General features: G+C 44.4%; 2 protein-coding genes across 4 annotated transcripts in view; one reads left to right on the top strand and one right to left on the bottom strand.

Annotated features, from left to right (window-relative positions):
- LOC130107008 (transmembrane protein 198-like) overlaps positions 1-21,025 on the bottom strand; it is a 45,207-nt gene that overhangs the window by 2,443 nt on the left and 21,739 nt on the right. For 2 of the 3 annotated variants that reach the window (XM_056273392.1, XM_056273393.1), the window contains exons 2-3: positions 6,586-6,848; positions 88-663 (exon numbers count right to left, since the gene is read on the bottom strand). In XM_056273392.1, coding sequence (XP_056129367.1) covers positions 88-663; positions 6,586-6,739 — 730 coding nt within the window. In that variant the 5' untranslated portion in view covers positions 6,740-6,848. The remainder of the gene's footprint in view (positions 1-87; positions 664-6,585; positions 6,849-21,025) is intronic. The other variant, XM_056273394.1, reaches the window with a different exon arrangement.
- On the top strand, positions 11,093-12,410 carry LOC130107009 (uncharacterized). Its single transcript, XM_056273395.1, has 2 exons — positions 11,093-11,783; positions 11,950-12,410. Exons 1-2 carry the CDS (start codon positions 11,324-11,326, stop codon positions 12,363-12,365), a joined length of 876 nt encoding a protein of 291 aa, XP_056129370.1. The 5' UTR covers positions 11,093-11,323; the 3' UTR covers positions 12,366-12,410.

The following is a 21,025-nucleotide window of genomic DNA, read 5'->3' as shown; positions in this document are numbered from 1 at the left end:
ACTCAAGTATCTGGAAAAAAAAGACACCCCTTATCAAATATAATGTAAGTAATTGTAGACGACAACATGCATCCTGTTTATCCTTACCCTCAGTATGTGAGAAGCCTTCAACAGTCAATTTCCATTGGACCAGTGCTCCCATGATGCTAAGGGTGGGCCAGATTCCCAGGATGACCCAACTATACCAGCAGAGAGGCGGCCCAGGTACAAGACGCAGACATTCATAAATATATGTGGCCAGCGCTAGCATTTCCACAAAGTAATCAGCACACACTGTCATAATAGCTGCCCCGAACACAGCTGTGGAGAGCATGGTGAAGAGCTTTTGCCATTGAAGGGTTAGAACAGCAAACAACATGCCTGTTCCCAGAAGTGCACCAAGTGGGACCCAGACTGTGGCTGGAGTGTAGAATTGGTGAGCCACCAGTAAGGCAGCAAGAGCGAGGAGAAGGCCCAGCAGCAGGCCGGTCATGAAAAGGCCAACGCTACGCACCAGCATAGTGACAAGACCACACAGCAGGCCAATGCCAAGGCCAATACCTGCACTGGCCTCCACGCTTAGCTGGGTGTCCAGCACACGCTCCTTGTGGCACAGAAAGAAAATGATGACTGAACCAAACATGAGACCGGACAGGAACATGACAGCTTTGAAACAGCGATAACCTGGAAGAAACAGGAGAAGAGAATGTTAGAAGAGGTTGGAGCATTGAAAACTGTCTCAATGATAGTGATGATGAGGGATCCAATGATAACTGGCCAGTTGTTTTAGACTTAAGTGCTGCCTTTGACACAGCTGATCACAACACCCTCTTACATTGCTTAGACTTGGGTTGGCATCAAGGGCTTGGCTCTTATCTTATTACGCTCTTACCTCAACAACATAACTTTTTCTGTTGTTCTGGGTAACTCTACTTCGATAGCTCAGTTGAGTTGTGGTGTCCCTCAAGGCTCAGTTCCTGGTTCCCTTGTCTTTTCTATATACATGCTGCCCCTTGGCCAGATCATTCAAAATCATGATGTGCTTTACCATTTTTATGCTGACAACACTCATTTATATATGCCACTAAAACCCACAGATCCTAGCACCCATTCAATTCTGGATGTCCAAAAAGTTTCTCAAATTTAATGACGATAAATTTGAGGTCATTCTATTCGGTCCCAAAATTCCATCAGCCCTTTTGTTACGAATCTTGGTGGTCTGTCAGGTAGTCTTAAGAAGGCTGCTAGGAATCTTGGGGTAATAGTAAATGCTAACCTCGGTTTTGATGCTCTATTCCTCCTCTATGAATTCCACTTATAGATGGTAACGATTTAAATGTAATGGATAAGAGCTCTATAGCTAAAGCAAATAATAGTGGACTGAGTGGGCAACCCTGACGGGTCACTCTTGACAGCTGGAAATATTGTGATTGTTTACCATTTGTAACAACTGAGGCTTTGGGTGAAGTATACAAAAGCTTAATCCATGAAATAAAATTAGGACCATACCCGAATTTTTTTAAACAAGTGAACAAAAATTCCCATTCGACCCCGTCAAAAGCTTTCTCTGCATCCAGTGAGATGACCACCTCTGGAACCTCACTGGATGCAGGGGAGTGAATAATATTCAAAAGCCGATGGATATTTGTGAATGAAGGTCGTCCCGAAATGAAGCTGGTTTGGTCAACAGATATCACTTCATGCATTGTAGTTTCTAAGCGTAAGGCAAGAGCTTTGGCTAGGATCTTCACATCACAGTTTAGGAGAGAAATGGGTCTATATGAACCACATTCTGTGTTATCTTTACCTGGCTTAAGCAGGAGAGTAATTGATGCTTTGGCCAGTGTTTGTGGCAGCGACCCACGAGACAGAGAATCATTAAACATAGAGTAAAATTATAGACAATTTGTTAGAAAATGTTTTAAAGAACTCTATTGGGTACCCATCCAGGCCAGGTGTTTTATCACTGCATTGACATTATTGCGTTATAATGATTTCTGTCTGTTGTAGTGGGAATTCAGTCTCAGTCCTATGAATTGCATTGATAGAAGGTTCCTGGAGATTATCAAAAAAAATTTCCATATCAATACTGTCACTTGTTGCTTCTGACATATATAGGTTTGAGTAATATGAGGCAAATGTTTCATTAATTCCTTCTGGGTTAATAGTTAAGTCCCCATTTGGTTTCCTAATTTGTGGGATCTATCGAGCAACCGCTTGGCACTTAAGCTGGTGTGCTAAGAGACGACCAGCCTTCTCACCATGCTCATAGACAAATCCATGTGATTTTAGTAAGAGTCGTTCTGTCTTTCTAGTTGTTAAGTTATATTGGGTTTGGAGGTCGCGCTTCCTTTTAAAGAGCTCAGGGGAAGGGGCAGTAGAGTACAGAGCATCCACTGTATCTATAGATTTAATGAGCTGGTCCTGTTTAAGGCTTTGCATCTTATTGAATCTAGCTGAATATTACATAATCTCGCCCCTGATTACAGCTTTCAATGTTTCCCAAAGCAACAATGGGGAAATATTATCTTTTTTATTGAATTCGATAAAGTCATCAATTTTTTTAGATATCAATACACAAAAGGCTTTATCAGCCAATAAAGTTTTGTCTATTTTCCAAGGAGAGCGTTCCAAATTGTTAAGAGGAAATGTGATATCTAGTAACACAGGGGCATGATCTGATTCAATTTTAGTCATATATTCAGTTTTAGTGACATAGGGGAGAAGTGTTCTATCAATGAAGAAATAGTCTATTCTACTATATGATTGATGAACTGGGGAAAAGAAGGAGAAGGATTGATTTTGTGGAAATAAGGAACGCCAAGGGTCGACACCTCCTGTCTGATCCATAAAGAGTGACAGTAATTTGGCCATTTTTGAATGGGTTGTGGATTTAGGATTAGAACGGTCTAGTACTGGATTAATTACACAGTTCAGATCACCACCAAAGATCAATTGTTGCGAGTTCAAATCTTGTATTAATGATGGTGAGTGACTCTTTCTATGAATTTATCATCATCCCAATTTGGGGCATAAACATTAACCAAAATGACAGGTTTGTGGAAAAGGAACCCAGACACCATAACATAGTGTCCCTGTGGATCTGAAATAACAGTGGATGCACTGAACTGAATTTTTTTATGTATCAATATAGCTGTTCCACGTGTTCTGGAATTTAAATTCGAGTGAAACACATGTCCCACCCAACCTTTTCTTAGTCCGACTTGATCTTTAACTAACAGGTGAGTTTCTTGAAGAAATGCAATTTCACGATTTAAATATGAATGTTCTAGCTCTTTTTACAGGCCCGTTTAAACCTTTTACATTCCAGCTGATAAACCGTACACCAGCCTTACTAATTCTATTTTCCATATTTAGCCAGGAACGGTAGAGTAGCAGTGATGATAGTGACAAGATAAATAAGTGGCTGTAATAGAATGCACAGCCTCATGAATAACATCTCTAAGGAAAACAAAAGAAAATACACATTGTAAAAAAAAAACTAGGGGTGCCCCTTCCCATAACCCTGTCCCTCATCCCAAACACGAACGAAACTAAAACTGAGCCTATACTTGTTCCTCTCTCTGAGGCAAGCTGCAGGCTGCATAGCCCTATTTCCAAGTCCTTTCGGTAATACAACCTGACTCTTTCAACAAAGAAGGCTCCCAGCAATGAAATATTAAGAGCTTATCATACTCAAGGAAAAAAATAAATTAAAGATTGAACCGAACAACATCTGTAGGCCAAGTGAACAATCAATATACGTATGAAGGCACCACCTAGGATGGCAATACAAAAAAGAAAAGAGAGAAAAAAAGAAGAAAAAAGGGGGTAGGCGACGTCTCTATAATGAGTAAGCTGAACACAAATGAGTTAACGTAGCCCAGCAATAATACAGCCAGAGTGACCATACCTTCAGTCCCAGGGCTGTTGAGAGGGCGAGTTCAAACGGTAAGCATAGCCATACCCATTTTCAAATCACTCCAGCTAATCAACAGTCTCCAACCAGTGTGGTTCAAAACAGCCGTTTTGCTAGCCTACTTTATAAGCTATCTTCTGATCATAAAACTTCTGAGCTTCATCAGGGGAGTCAAAGGTGTGCGAGTCATCTCCATACATCACGCGCAGCCAGGCCAGGTACAGTAGGTGGAACCGCACGTTCTTTTGGTACACAGCTTGTTTGATGCTGTTAAATGTGGCTTGCTTTTTAGCGAGTGCTGTGCTGAGGTCTTGATAAACCCTTATAACTGCTCCTTGGTACTTCAGCTCGTGGTTCCTGGCCCAGCGCAATGCAGCTTCCTTCTGCTGGAATCTGGAAAAGCAAACCAGGAATGTGCGAGGGGATGTTCCTCGGACGGATTTGAAGGTCGGGGTCCGGTGTGCTCTCTCCAGCTCAGGCGGTGCAGAAAAGACATCAGGACCCATTATTTGCATCAGCATCTCTGACATGAACTTCACCGGATCTTTACCGTCCTCACTGCCTTCAGCAATGTTCAGTACACGGAGATTGGCCCCTCCGAGATCGGTTCTCGAGGTCGTCGATCCAGTCCTGCAGAGACAGGTTTTGGGTTCAGAGCGTTTTGATGGTGGACTCAGCTGCAGTTAAACGTTCAAAGTTGTCACTGGTTACAGACTCCACAGAAGTAAGGCGATTTTGGAACGAGTTCACTGTCACCTGCAAGGAGTCCAGTGAGGCTTGCAGGTGTTTAATGGATTCTTGGATCAGGGAAGAAACATCCTCCCCAAGTGACCTCATCTGCTTTCCAAATTCTGCACACAGTTGATCCATGGAAATGGGCATAACAGGTGTGGTATCTCCGGTTTCTGTCGTTGTCAAAGGGTAGTTAGCAAACGCTGCTAGCTTCTCGGCTGAACTTGGAAACATTAGCATATGCACGGTTAGCATTAGCTGGAGTTTTGTCAATGTTACTTGCTGGTTTGGCGCATTTACAGTGGCTCATTTCGCAAGATATCGCTAAAGCAGGTCTTATGAGGCCTTATTTGTCAAAGTCTCAAAGGAAAAGCTAGGTAAAACAAGTTTTGTCAAAAAGTAGCCTGGGAGCCCTCAGCCGTGTGTCCTCCACCTACGTAGCATAACCGGAAGTCCCATGCTTTTATCTATTCTTGGCTTGACTATTGTAATGCACCTTATTCTGGTATCAGCAAGGGCTCCCTCCATCATCTGGAGTTGATACAAAATGCCACTGCTCGGCTCATTACTGGGCTAAAGAGGCATGACCATATCAGTCCTGGCTCCCTGTTATATTTCGAATTGATTTTAAAATGTATTGCTCATATTTAAGGCTTTAAACGGTCTTGCTCCTACATACATTTCTGATTTATTGACCTGGTATACGCCGTCTTGACCATTAAGGTCTGCAGATGGAGCCATTCTGGTTATTCCCAGGTCTCGGTTTCAGAATCAGAATCAGAACACTTATTCATCCCCGAGTGATCGGGCTTTTGCTGTTAGAGCCCCCACACTATGAAACTCTCTTCCTACTTGAACTAAGACAAACCACGTTTCTAGCTTCTTTTAAATCTCGTCTTAAGACTTTTCTTTTTATGAAAGCATTTACAAATGTTTGATATTTGTTTTTATTTATTTATACTGTTTTTATCTTCACTCTTACTTATTTGGTCTTACTCTTATTTTTACCTTGTCTGGTTTTATTTCTTTGTAAAACACTTTGTAACATTGTTTTAGAAAAATGCTATATAAGTTATTATTATTATTAGTAGTAGTATGATAAAACCACAACCAACCAAGGACTTATCAATCCCTTCATCAGTGTGCTGAATCGAAGGCACTAGAAGGCAACAAACAGTTGCGAACTAATGATCAGGTGTGTGTGTGTGTGTGTGTGTGTGTGTGTGTGTGTGCAGGTGAATGGAGTGACATTAAAATGCAATGTACAAGATGAGAAGAATAGATGTGATTTGAATAAATGGACAGATTTGAGTCCATACTAATCTCATGGCATTGTATACTGACGCCACTGACAAAGTGTCAGTATAGTACACAGAAGATACCCCTCGGTGTTTGCATGAGCCATGGCAGGTAATAACCACTAGTTAATCTTAACCCTATACTGAACCCTAATGTTAACCACTGCCTACCCTGTATGTGCTTCATATCTAAAAATTAGTTCTACATTGGAGCCTGCTGTGTCTCTCTACAGACACTGAAGACTACAGACACTCTCTATAGACCTCCCTTCCATGTAACATATCTATCAGATGAGAACGTCTTCTATTTCTCAAATCAATATCCTATTAGCCTTATTAACAAGCATGTATTGGTTACTAATATGTTTCTTTCACATGTACTTTTATGTCTCAGCTGATTAGACTGGAACTGCAGAAAACGCCTGCCACAGCCTGCCCATATGAGAGAAGAGTGATGTCAAATAAAAAGGAAAAGGTTAGCCAGTTTCACTCAGAACAATCACAACAGAATTTAAAATGATGAGAATACAGAAACTTGATACGTTTGGACAGCCTATGTTGTCTCCTGTAAAAGACTTGGAAGTGACATCACAGTTATCTGACTAGCAGGCAAGGCCCGGTCCGGTGGTGGTGTCAGGGATGGGCTGTTGTCCTTACCAAAGAAGCAGTAGATGATACCGAACAGGCAACACATAGAGCAGATCACAGCCGGGATGACATCATACTTTCTCTCAATCTCCAAACTACAGGCATCAACCTCAGCCATGCCTGCCCCTGCCCCTTCAGCGCCGACCCCAGCAGGATCTGCCATTCTGGGTATACGTCAGGGGTGGGTGGGTGGGGGGGGGGGCGCTGGAAGTTCAGGTGCAGCTGGAAGTGCTGACTGTGTTATCTGAAGTCCATCTGAGCAACTGGGCTGTCTGCAAACATAAAAGAGGACATTTTGGGCTAAATGAAAGCTCATCACTGAATATAAGAACAACCTTCCAGTAGGGACGCAACGATACTCAACTCACGATGCGATAAGAGTCACAATACGTTAAGATTCACGATACGATAAGAGTCATAATACGTTAAGATTCACGATACGATAAGAGTCACAATACGTTAAGATTCACGATACGATAAGATCCACGATACGATTCTCTCACGATTTTTTTGCCAAAATGAGATAAAGACAAAGTATGGTATATTGGGAGAAGGATACTGAATATGGAGCTGCCAGGAAAGAGGAAAAGAGGAAGGCCAAAGAGGAGGTTTATGGATGTGGTGAGGGAGGACATGCAGGTGGCTGGTGTGACAAGAGGAAGACGCAGAGGACAGGAAGAGATGGAAACGGATGATCCGCTGTGGCGCCCCCTAACGGGAGCAGCCAAAAGTAGTAGTAGAAGTAGTAGTAGTAGTAGTAGATAAAGACAAAGTATGACTGAAAAAGATTCCTTTATTCCACTGACAAAAATCTACAACATATATTTTCTCATCTTTTCTTTATCAAATTAACGCATCCTTTTTTATTTCTGAACTAGGTTATAAACTATCCAAAACGATGCATATTTCATTTTCTTTGTAAAAGCAAAACTGAAAATACCTTTTGTCTTAAATAACAAAATAAGTAAAGTGAATTTCTTAGACAAAAATCAACAAAATATCAAAATGTCTCTTTTCTTTTCTTTATCAAATAAATTAAAGAATCCTTTTTATTTCTGAAGTAGGGTATAAACTATGCAAAACTGCATAGTTCCTTTTCTTTTTAAAAGTGACACTGAAAATATCTTTTGCCTTAACAAAATGAAAAAAAAAAACTAAACTGATTTTTAAAACAAAATCCCAAATCAAATAGATGAATAATGCATGCTTCCATCCATTATCCAAGCTGCTTATCCGAATTCGGGTTGCCGGATGCTGGAGCCTATCCCAGCAGTCATTGGGCGGCAGACGGGGAGACACCTTCGCCAGGCCATCAGAGGGCAAATAAATAACATTTCCTCAAATAAACAAACTAAGGCTTGGCCTGTGTTCCTAGCTTGGAATTTAGTTTTTTTCTTTTGAGGAATATCAGCATATCTACATTTTCAGGCAGAAGGTGAGATCTCTGGACATTCACAATGTCCTCCCTGCAGCCACAGATATAATGGTGTTGTGAGTGCTCAACTAATGAGCGGAATATCAACACGGATACAGGAAAAAAGATTTGAATACATTGCAGGCCTGCAATGTATTAAAATCTAAATTAAAATGCAATGTATTAAAATCTAATGTATTAAACATATAACAAGGTAATTTATGTGAATTATATATTGGGGTGGTGTTAGGGCACAGTTGCAGGAGATATAATTCACATAAGTTACCTTGTTATATTTTTAATGTAGGCCATTTCAACAGCGCCCTGACCCCTAAATGCTTTTCAAAACAAACCTCAGTCCCACTGGTTGTAATGTTTTCTACCCCTCCACTGGTTGCTGTGCATCATAAGTACCTACCTCATTGGTTGTTACAGTTTGAATGGTTCCCCATCTGATTGGTTGCTGTCCAACCGAAATTAGGGGCGTGATGCTGGGCAACGCAAACTGTATGATTCTTTTGTTGAACCACATTAGCAGCTGATGAGTGTGAGGCGCACCAAACAGGCCTGTACTGCTATCAGTGTTGTAGTACTCGAGTCCAGGACTCGGACTCGAGTCCGACTCGAGTCCTGATTTTCATGACTCGTGACTCGACTTGGACTTGAGCACCGATGACTCGGACTTGGACTCGCTAATTTACTGCATTCAGACTCGGAAGTTGGAGACCCGGACTCGTGACTTTTTAATTGATAAAGACTGTTTTTGTTAGATTTTTTTTAAATAATAGGCCCTATTAAAATATATTGATAGCTATATTAATACTGTAACATTATTCAATTTCGTGTAAGGGCAGGCACGTGTGTTCCACCTACATGCGGATTCACGTGGCGTGCATACCGTCATGTTCAGTAGCGCGAAGATGCCTAAAGAGACGCCCCGAATTGTGCGCTTTGCTTGCACAGATTTTACAACAAATTCCAGCAAGATCACTGCTAGATGTTCGATATGTAAACGAACTATTGAGGAGAAGACCGGGACAACCTCAAACTTCAACAGACATCTGTCAAGGATGCACCCAGAAAAGTAAGTGATATGCAGTCAGCTGATGATATGGTTGGTGATCAGTTAACGTTAGCTAGCTAGCCATCTAGCTACGGTAACAATAGCCTCTGAAGTAACTCAACCACTGGTCCAAGATGTTGGGTCGGGTCGTGTGGCGGGTATATCATATCACTAGAACCAAGTGAGATTGTATAGGTAAGTTAAGTAACGTTACTGTTAGAATGCTAATGCAGCATTGCACAGAAAAGTCACAGTACGGTTCGCTTTCGGTACGAGCGTGCCATCCATCTCACTAATGATGAGTTGGTAAGTAACACGCAGCGTCTTCGTGTTATAGGGAGATTAAAACTGATTTTTCTTATTTATCATTTAGCTAATTACCAAGTAGCATACACTTAACGGAAAAAACACACCACTCTGAACTACCGTGTTAGCATTAATCTTAACTAGCAATAACAAATCCGCACATTGCAGATCTCCGCCATGAATATTCTCCAAGTGCGGAGAAGGAAGAAGTCTAGCCTATATGCATCCACAAATAATGTTGATAAAATGTGCACAACTTTACAATGCAAATAAAAATAATTGTAGGCTATCACTCGCTAAATGGACTAATTGAAGAAAGCTAATGTGGATGCCGCCACTGGTTTCCTGAGAGCTGGAGACGGTACAAGATTTGACGGATGTGGCATTCCCCCCCCCCCCCGATGTACCGAAAACTACCGAACCGGATCGTGATTCGTGACACGGCATAGGCTACTGTAAATATGGGGATATTTTTCTTTGCATATATGCAGCATTGGGTGTGCCAAATTCTAAAAATAGACATGCGTGACGTAGCTTTTGAACAGTACTATGAACTGGCTCTGTCTTCTAACAAAATCACACCCTCCCTGACCCATACAGAATAAACATACAGACTCACGGAGGATAGAGAGTTAAAGCTCAGCTAGGTAGCATGTAACATACTTAAATCAATAATTAAATGACTGGGTTTTGCTAATTAGTCCCTGTCCTGTTAGTCTCATAAATTATGTATCTTTTCTCATACTTTTCATTTATCCAGCGAGTTTACATTAGTTAATCTACTAATATTGTAATGTTAGTTATATAGATAACTAAATATGTAACTTAACTGGTTATGGTTCAAACCACTATGTGTATAATGTGTAACATTTGTATTGTTATTGCATATTGTTATAGCTATAACGTTACACATTTTTTGCTGTGAGAAAGATTACTTGAAACAGTTTGGCATCAGCAAGCTAAAGTGTGTATCCTATCTTCCCCTAGGTTCCAAGAATACCGTGCCTCCACTGCTTCAGATGTGATGCCAGCTGCTCCAGGTCAGAAGACTATCACATCATTTTTAAATGATGGACAGCAAAGGATGTACGACCTCAAACATCCACGTCAGAAGGCAATAAGTGATGCCCTTGTAAAAGATCTAATCATTAAGTGCTGCTTGCCACTCTCCATTGTTGACAACGAGGACTTCAAGCACTTCCTGCATGTCCTGGACCCTCAGTACCGGCCCATAGCAAGATCCACAATTTCCTCTGTGACCATTCCAGGAATGGTGGAAGTCAAGAAAGAACAGATAAAGAACCAGCTGGCAGAAGCATCGAGTGTTGCTGTTACCACAGACATTTGGAGTGATCGAAAGATGCAGTCATTCCTTGGAGTGACAGCACACACAGTGGCAATGGATAAAAAAAAAACAGGAACTCAGCCTTCAGTCACATCTTCTTTCCTGCAAAAGAGTGCATGGGAAACACTCAGGAGAGAAGATTGCAATGATGTTTGAATGCTGTGCTGAAGAATACCTGATTAAGGACAAGATCAACTTTGTCATAACTGACAATGCATCCAACATGAGAAAAGCTTTCCAGGCCAGCTTTCCCCTAGAGGATCCTTGTGATGCTGAAGCTCATGATCCCAGCACATTTGAGGAGGATGATGAAATATGGCAAGACCTGATGCCAGAAGATCAACAGACAGTCAATGACACTTTGGCTGAGAACTGTAAGATGCAGAGACTATCATGCTTCACACATTCACTGCAGTTGGTCATAAAAGATGGTCTGAAAGACACCAGTGGGCTGTCAAGCACCCTAGCAAAGCTATCCCGTGCAGCCAACCTCCTCCACAGTGGCACCTCGTTTAAAGACGGCTTTGAAGCGTGTTCTGGTGATGCAACAATTCCAACAGCGAATGCCACACGGTGGAATTCCACTCTGAAGAAGGTGAAGGCTTATGTGCATTTAGACATGCAAAAGCTGTCCAGTGTGTTGGAATCAGTGGGGCACAAAAGCCTTATCTTATCCCCGCGAGAGTATGCTCAGCTTAAAGAACTGATCGAAGTTCTTGATCCGTTCTTAGAGGCAACCAACCTAACTCAGGGTGAGACTACTGTCACCGTCAGTGTGATTGTGCCCTGTGTCCTCACTCTGCGCTGTTACCTGCAGGAAATAAGAGGAAAAGCCAGATACTGTGGGCCTCTGGTGAGAGCTCTGGAGAGCTCCTTGAAAACAAGGTTTGCAGAGGTTTTCAGTGCAGTCAAGATACCAGGATGTGAGCCGGCTGAAGGAAGAGGCCCCACCAAATTTCCTTTCATCAATGCCTACTTCATAGCATCTGTGTTGGACCCAGCATTTGGCTTCCAGCGGCTAGAACATGATGTGCAGCTGGACAGTGACGTCAAAGATGTGCTGAAGACTGAGATCAAAGGTGAGAAATGTTTTGATTAATGTTAGTTAAGTGATTAACTATTTGATTGTTGTGATGTTTATATCATTGAAGGTGTTACAATAAAGCACATAGGCGTGTCATTTGTCATGTTGGCCTAGTCAATAACATATTTGTAATGAGTCCCCCATGCCCCCTCTCATTTCAGAGTATATAAAGGCAGAGGGTGACAAGCAAGCGGTATCAACAGCAGATGCAGCGGAAGCAACAGGACCAGGGGAAGGTGAACTTTCAGAGTCTCCTCCTGAGAAGCAGTTGAGAATGTTCTCCCACTATAGGAGGACTCCCTCCTCCGCCGAGAAGAAGCCGTCTGGCCAGGCTCAGTTGACTGCATACCTCAACTTGATCGCTGAGCAGGACTCTGACTCAGTCCCGTGCCTCAGGTTTTGGCAGCAAAACAAATCCAAATTCCCTACCCTCTATCAGATTGCCACACAGGTATTCTCTATCCCTACCTCCAGTGCACCCATTGAAAGGGTATTTAGTCATGGAGGCATTTTGATGAGGCCTCACCGTGCAAGGTTGAGTAGTTCCATGCTGTCAGATCTTATGTTTTTGAAATGAGACGTGTATGCTTAAAACTAGTGCCACCAGCCTTTTGTTCCTAACTATTCCTGAGAGACAATGTCTTTTGACTAGTTTTTATGAATGTATTGTATGCTGTGGAACTTACTTCTGTATACTGTTTCCACCATTTGCTAATATCATGCTATTCACAGCTATCAATGTGTTTTGAAGCACATCCAGTGTTCAGAATGTCAAAGAAATTCAGACTGTTCTAAAAATGTGTGTGTGCGCACATGCTTGCGCGTGCATGTGTGCGAGTGTGTGGGTGTGCATTTGTTTGGCTATCGTGTCACAAAGTAAATAAACTCCCTTTGAAATGGGGACAGCTGTGTCATTTTTGTTTAATGTAGACCTTTTTTATTTGTATGTCAGATCTTTGACTGTGCCCGAGTGGATCACCGGAGCCATCTTGGAACTCGACTCAGACTCAACCTTGATGACTCGGACTCGGGTAATAGGGACTCGACTCGGACTCAGGTAATGGGGACTCGACTCGGACTCGACTCGACTTTTCTTTGGTGACTCGGACTTGGACTTGGACTCGAACACTGGGGACTCGAGACTCGACTCGGACTCGAGGTTTAGTGACTCGACTACAACACTGACTGCTATGCATTAACATCTTCTGTTGTCCTGTATCCGTGTTGATATATATATATATATATATAGCAGCGAATTCGGTGGGCGCTCCGAGAACCGTCACAGCCGGGACGCGAACTCGGATCTCCCGCAACGTTAACTAAAGGGTCCGACCCGTTAGCTAAGAGCTAGCCTGTCTACTTATCCATGCACGTTACACTCACTCACTCACTCACTCACACTCTCTCTCTCTCTCTCTCTCTCTCTCTCTCTCTCTCTCTCTCTCTCTCTCTCTCTCTCTCTCTCTCTCTCTCTCTCTCTCTCTCTCACACACACACACACACACAAGACGCCGCATTGGCTGATGGGTCGTACGCCAAATACAGCTCGTTGAAATCGGTTGAGAAATGCACATGTTGTGGCGCTTTTCATCCAGAAAACCCGCAGCTCCCCCATTTACCTGTATTTGCGTGCGGGCCACTCTTGCCCGGTCCAATATGGCGGCAACGTTGACGTATCGCAGCAACGTGCCGATGCGGCGTCTATGTGTCTAATTGGTCTACGCCTGCGGCCGCCATGTCTTCACACCTTTCTTTCCTTCTTTTCTTTTCTTTGATGCCAAAATAAACTTTACTGTCAGCTGACGTTGTACATCAAATACACTTTACAACCTGGTTAAAAACGGATCGAACTGAACTGGGGTGCAAGCTGATTGACAGACGTCAGGCATTGCTCACACAGGAGGTAACTTGGATCGAGGCGTGAAATAAAGCCACAAATGTTTGCGCAGGACAAAGCAGAAACCAGTGAAAGCCACGTCAGTCTGGGAGACGGGAAACACATTTAACCTGCTTAGGAGGCTGCAAGGCCTGATGAGGCGACGACAAACGCTACACCAGCTTTACACGGAGGCGGACGGGCGCCATTTTCACGGGCCTGTCTAAAAGGCATTGAACGAATATGAAAGACATTTACAAAGCTGAATAATTAATAATTACCGCCTCGTACTTAATCTCCAACAGCCAAACACACCGACAAAGGTGAAACGACGAAGCGACGACCTTCAGGAGCCAGACCGCGAACCCGCGGACAGCCGGCGACGGCCGTATACTGACGCAACGATGACGTAGGACGTCGAACAAGTGACCTCAAAAGTAGATGGCGTCCTCTGGTGTTCACAAAGAGTATCGTCATTTGTTTTTCGTCTCAGCGATCTGAATCGTGGCATTCTTGTATCGGGAATTTACCGTCTTGCAAAGCAGCATTACATTCCAACCGTCCCGCCACGCCACGCTGCTGCTGCTGCTTATTTGCTTACACCGGCAAAATGAAACGAAAGAGTCATGGCTCCAGCCTCCCTCCCCACCTCACCGCGGACAAATGGTGGGAATATGGCGAAATCTGGATGTAAAATAACAAACGACGTGGACTCCAAAGCTCATCCAAGTTTTCCTGAGACTGTATGGGGAGTGCGTATGGGGTGTGTGTATGTGGTGTGTGTATATAGGGTGTGTGTATGTGGTGTGTGTATGTGGTGTGTGTATGGGGTGTGTGCATGGGGTGTGTGTACGGGGTGTGTGTATGTGGTGTGTATATGTGGCGTGTGTATGTGGTGTGTATATTTGGCGTGTGTATGGGGTGTGTATATGTGGTGTGTGTATGTGGTGTGTGTATGTGGTGTGTATATGTGGTGTGTGTATGGGGTGTGTATATGTGGTGTGTATATGTGGAGTGTGTATGTGGTGTGTGTATGTGGTGTGTGTATGTGGTGTGTATATGGGGTGTGTGTATGTGGTGTGTATATGTGGTGTGTGTATGGGGTGTGTATATGTGGTGTGTATATGTGCTGTGTGTATGTGGTGTGTGAAATCTGCAGGCTAACTGTGACTTCTCCCTTAGTTCCTCTGCAGGACAACTGCCCCACACTTCAGAAGCTCTCCTGCTCAACCCTATGAGCATACAACAAAATCCAAAGCAAAACCAAACAGAAATACTGAGGCCGGGTCAGCACGTTATAGACCACTGCAGTTCAGCATTAGCTAGACCACTGCAGTTCAGCATTAGCTAGACCACTGCAGTTCAGCATTAGCTAGACCACTGCAGTTTAGCATTAGCCTTTAACATGATAGCAACAAGCCTTCTGCACTTCAGTAGACCAGCAGGTGTAACAGAGACACTGAATGATTTTTTTATTTCTAGCTGATATGCAACAAGCGATACTTGAGCTCTTTGAAATAGTTGGAACGACTAACGGGCTGTCCCACTGAGAGCCACAGACGGGGGTTGTGGGGCTGAGGCTTTGGGTGGACTGCTGGCAGGCCTCTTTTATGATCTCACCCCAGTTAAGCTCCGATTACACTCACGTTTTCCAGCCGGCAGAACCAGCCCAAAGCAGCCAGGCCCTGCCCTCCATTTCCATATGTGTCTTCGTCTGCCTGCAGCCTCTTCCTCTGTTTCTTCCTCCGTTTACCTCCCTGTCGACCTGCCACTTCCCTGCCTTCAGCTGCCCCAAGCTGTCCTCACCTTACGTATGCCCTCCGCTCTTCCAAACGCTGCATGGATAATAAAGCTCTTTCTTCTCATCGTCTCCTCAGACACACAAAGCTTATTGTGCGGCCTGCCCATGACTTGACATGGAAAAAATGTGCTCTCCTCTTTTCCGGAGGGATTACTTTCTGACTGCTTCATTCTTCACAGCACGTGTGTCTCCATTAAATCGGTAATTTCTCCTTTGTTTTATGTAAAACAGAGAGAAATGAAACCAGGCCAGTTGCCAGTTGATAGCGGGCACTGCTTTCTGGGATATCGGTCATGTTTTAATGACCTTTTGAGGGAACAAATGCTTCTGAGGACTCTTAAACTAAAACAATATGATGCAGACACAGTCCTGTAATCACTGGATGAAGAGGACTATTAATCAGCAGTTTTCTGGGACTTCTTCATCAGCAACTCCTGAACCTCACTGTCAAACACTAAAAGACAAGAAAATTCAACAGCGATGACTACTTTTCCTCACTTTCATCACCACGAGCGCAGCAGAAGGTTTTGGCATACGTGACGTGAGACAGCTGTGGATGAACTTTTGTGAGCAAACTGTTGGTTTTAGATAAAGTATCAAAACAAACAAACAAACAAACAAAGTATCAGCTGATGAAGACAAACCGTGGGCCTCAAAATGGACGCGATGAAGACGAGTCTAAAATATCATGACATTCGGATGATAAGGCCTAAAATTAAATTCCAAATTGTCCACCAAAATTAGCACAGCAGGGAAGAAATGTAAAGAAATGTAAAAAGCTCCATATCAGCTCCAGCCAACTCACAACGGCAAAAAAAAATCAATTTTAGGATCAAACCTGTACAATATACACGGTAACCTCACTTTTTATCGGCCTTGTGCTCCTCTGTTGTGGGCTCACAGCGACCTGAACCCCAGCATACCACGTGACCCGAACCCCCGCATGTCATGTGACCCAGCATACCATGTGACCTGAACCCCAGCATACCATGTGACCCGAACCCCAGCACACCATGTGACCCGAACCCCAGCATACCATGTGACCCAAACCCCAGCACACCATGTGACCCAAACCCCAGCACACCACGTGACCCGAACCCCCGCAAGTCATGTGACCCAGCATACCATGTGACCTGAACCCCAGCATACCATGTGACCCGAACCCCAGCACACCATGTGACCCGAACCCCAGCATACCATGTGACCCGAACCCCAGCACACCATGTGACCCAAACCCCAGCATACCATGTGACCCGAATCCCAGCACACCATATGACCCAAACCCCAGCATACCATGTGACCCAAACCCCAGCACACCATGTGACCCAAACCCCAGCATACCATGTGACCCGAATCCCAGCATACCATGTGACCTGAACCCCAGCATATCATGTGACCTGAACCCCAGCATTTCATGTGACCTGAACCCCAGCACATCCTGGGTACAGTGTGGGTGTTGGGGTGTCTCGGCTTGGCGGCGCTCTTCACAGGCCGCCTGGCTGGTGCGACATGAAACACGCATGCTGCCCAGCTGAGTCGACTTCAGCTTCCAGGAGGTGGTTTGAGTTGGAGAGCTAGCCACGGAAAGAGCACATGTTTTCCCAGGGGGCCTTTCAGACCCCACTCAAACCCCCTTTCCAGAGGTTTTTTGCTTTGTCTTTTTGGCTCTCAAAACACCGTTCCTCATTTTCCATCTGCAAAACATTTGTTTTTATCCATCCCTGTTTGAGAGCGTGGCCTTTGAATCACATCAAGACATGAGTCCATGAATATGAGGCGTGTTGTATAAAGCGAAGGTTGTTGTTGCAGTAATGAAGCACATCTGGCAGTCATATTTGTCTGTTACACTCCATGTGTTTCCTTTAACAAGTCACATCATGCTCTTCTGCAAGATAAAAGCAAACCCACAGAAGGTTATTCATGCTGTGGATTATAGATTAACGATTAGAAAAATGTCATTACATGAATAAAAATACAACAAAGACATTAAACCCTCATGTGGTTGATGTGGACTATATCCTGGCTCACTAGTGCAGCAATGTTCTGGATGTGTCCAAACTTGTCCAGTTTTGGGGATGTCCGGGTAGTGTAGTGGTCTATTCTGTTGCCTACCAACATGGGGATCGGCGGTTCGAATCCCCGTGTTACTTCCAGCTTGGTCGGGCGTCCCTACAGACACAATTGGCCATGTCTGCGGGTGGAAAGCTGTTCAGGGGGGAGGGGGAACTGGGGAGAATAGCGTGATCCTCCCACACACTACGTTCCCCTGGTGAAAATCCTCACTGTCAGGTGAAAAGAAGCGGCTGGCGACTCCAGATGTATCGGAGGAGGCATGTGGTAGTCTGTAGCCTTCCCCGGATCGGCAGAGGGGGTGGAGCAGCGACCGCGATGGCTCAGAGAGCAGGGTGATTGGCCAGATACAATTGGGGAGAAAAAGGGAAAAGAAAAAAAAAACTTGTCCAGGTTTGAGAGTGATCCATTTCACATCCTATCTGCTGTCGTGGGGCAGACAGTGGAACCATCCCACTGATGGGAATATTTGGGGCTCAGAGAGAGATAACCCCCCCCTCACCCCCAAATGGGTCACTTCCACTATTGCAATATTCATGACCCTTTTAGTGCATAGGTTGACCATTCTGAACGGGAAACAGCCCCTTCACACACCATGTGATGAATCTTGTGGTGCAGCACCTCAGACCAGAGAAGATCACACCATGTAGATGAACCCTGTGATGCAGCACCTCAGACCAGAGAAGATCACACCATGTAGATGAACCCCATGATGCAGCACCTCAGACCAGAGAAGATCACACCATGTAGATGAACCCTGTGATGCAGCACCTCAGACCAGAGAAGATCACACCATGTAGATGAACCCCATGATGCAGCACCTCAGACCAGAGATCACACCATGTAGATGAACCCCATGGTGCAGCACCTCAGACCAGAGATCACACCATGTAGATGAACCCTGTGGTGCAGCACCTCAGACCAGAGATCACACCATGTAGATGAACCCTGTGGTGCAGCACCTCAGACCAGAGAAGATCACACCATGTAGATGAACCTCGTGATGCAGCACCTCAGACCAGAGAAGATCACACCATGTAGATGAACCCCATGATGCAGCACCTCAGACCAGAGAAGATCACACCATGTAGATGAACCCCGTGATGCAGCACCTCAGACCAGAGAAGATCACACCATGTAGATGAACCCTGTGATGCAGCAACTCAGACCAGAGAAGATCACACCATGTAGATGAACCCTGTGATGCAGCACCTCAGACCAGAGAAGATCACACCATGTAGATGAACCCTGTGGTGCAGCACCTCAGACCAGAGAAGATCACACCATGTAGATGAACCCTGTGGTGCAGCACCTCAGACCAGAGACGATCACACAATGTAGATGAACCCCATGATTCAGCACCTCAGACCAGAGAAGATCACACCATGTAGATGAACCCTGTGGTGCAGCACCTCAGACCAGAGAAGATCACACCATGTAGATGAACCCCGTGGTGCAGCACCTCAGACCAGAGAAGATCACACCATGTAGATGAACCCCGTGATGCAGCACCTCAGACCAGAGAAGATCACACCATGTAGATGAACCCCGTGGTGCAGCACCTCAGACCAGAGAAGATCACACCATGTAGATGAACCCCGTGGTGGAGCACCTCAGACCAGAGAAGATCACACCATGTAGATGAACCCTGTGATGCAGCACCTCAGACCAGAGAAGATCACACCATGTAGATGAACCCTGTGGTGCAGCACCTCAGACCAGAGACGATCACACAATGTAGATGAACCCCATGATGCAGCACCTCAGACCAGAGAAGATCACACCATGTAGATGAACCATGTGGTGCAGCACCTCAGACCAGAGAAGATCACACCATGTAGATGAACCCCGTGGTGGAGCACCTCAGACCAGAGAAGATCACACCATGTAGATGAACCCCGTGGTGCAGCACCTCAGACCAGAGAAGATCACACCATGTAGATGAACCCTGTGGTGCAGCACCTCAGACCAGAGAAGATAACACCATGTAGATGAACCTCGTGGTGCAGCACCTCAGACCAGAGAAGATCACACCATGTAGATGAACCCCGTGGTGCAGCACCTCAGACCAGAGAAGATCACACCATGTAGATGAACCCTGTGGTGCAGCACCTCAGACCAGAGAAGATCGGATCCGCGTCAAGAGGTTCCACAGCAACGTTCTAGAAGATGTGGCAACCCTTCACTGATTATGGAGAAGCTAGGCTATAATCTCTCCTCTGTCCAAGTTTTTTTCTTCTTCTTTCTTTTCAACCCTTTTTCCTGTAAAAATCTTTTCTAAAAATATGTCCATTGTATAGCCTCAAGGAAAATATTTGCCAACGAGCTGAGTGGTAAAAATATTCATATGTCCGACTTGTCTATCTGTATTTCTATGGTTTTGTAATTGCTTTATGTACCACCTTGAATATTCATTGTTTGTTGTTGTTTAACTAAATAAAAAAAACAATAAATGTACTTAAAAAAGTACAATGAAGACATGAAAACAGACCTGTTGCTGTCACTTGTATTTCTCTCTGTGTTCTTTTACCACACTGCAGCTGAATTCTGCTTTACTTCCTGGCAAGTATTTTACAAATGATGGCGGAAGACGGTAAGTTGGTCACTCTTCTCACAGCCAATTTTTTCCTAATTATCATGGACTTTATGACTATTATAATATATAATTACTGTGGACTTTATGACTATTATAATATGTAAATATTATGTAGTTTATAACTATTATAATAAATATTATGGACTTTATAACTATTATAATATATAATTATTACGGACTACTACTACTTTCGGCTGCTCCCGTTAGGGGGCGCCACAGTGGATCATCCGTTTCCATCTCTTCCTGTCCTCTGCATCTTCCTCTGTCACACCAGCCACCTGCATGTCCTCCCTCACCACATCCATAAACCTCCTCTTTGGCCTTCCTCTTCTCCTCTTCCCTGGCAGCTTCATATTCAGCATCCTTCTCCCAATATACCCAGCATCTCTCCTCCACACATGTCCAAACCATCTCAAGCTTGTCTCTCTTGCTTTGTCTCCAAACTGTCCAACCTGACCTGTCCCTCTAATATACTCGTTCCTAATCCTGTCCTTCTTCATCACTCCCAGTGAAAATCTTATCATCTTCACCTCTGCCACCTCCAGCTCCACCTCCTGTCTTTTCATCAGTGCCACTGTCTCCACACCATACAACACAGCTGGTCTCACTACCATCTTGTAAACCTTCCCTTTAACTCTTGCTGGTACCCTTCTGTCACACATCACTCCTGACACTCTTCTCCACCCACTCCACCCTGCCTGAACTCTCTTCTTCACCTCTCTACTGCACTCCCCGTTACTTTGGATAGTTGACCCCAAGTATTTAAACTCATACGTCTTCATCACCTCTACTCCTTGCATCCTCACCATTCCACTGTCCTCCCTCTCATTCACGCATTGCTCCTACTGACTTTCATTCCTCTTCTCTCCAGTGCATACCTCCACCTCTCCACCT

The sequence above is a fragment of the Lampris incognitus genome, chromosome 2, assembly GCF_029633865.1.
Source record: "Lampris incognitus isolate fLamInc1 chromosome 2, fLamInc1.hap2, whole genome shotgun sequence".
Taxonomy (NCBI): domain Eukaryota; kingdom Metazoa; phylum Chordata; class Actinopteri; order Lampriformes; family Lampridae; genus Lampris; species Lampris incognitus.
Note: the sequence above shows the minus strand (reverse complement) of the source record. Positions and strands in the feature narration are given on the sequence as shown.

Coding starts and splice junctions, on each gene's coding strand:
- LOC130107009 (XM_056273395.1), top strand. CDS start 11,324: ATGCAAAAGCTGTCCAGTGTGTTGGAATCAGTGGGGCACAAAAGCCTT. Junction 11,784..11,949: donor GCTGAAGACTGAGATCAAAG/GTGAGAAATGTT, acceptor CTCTCATTTCAG/AGTATATAAAGGCAGAGGGT.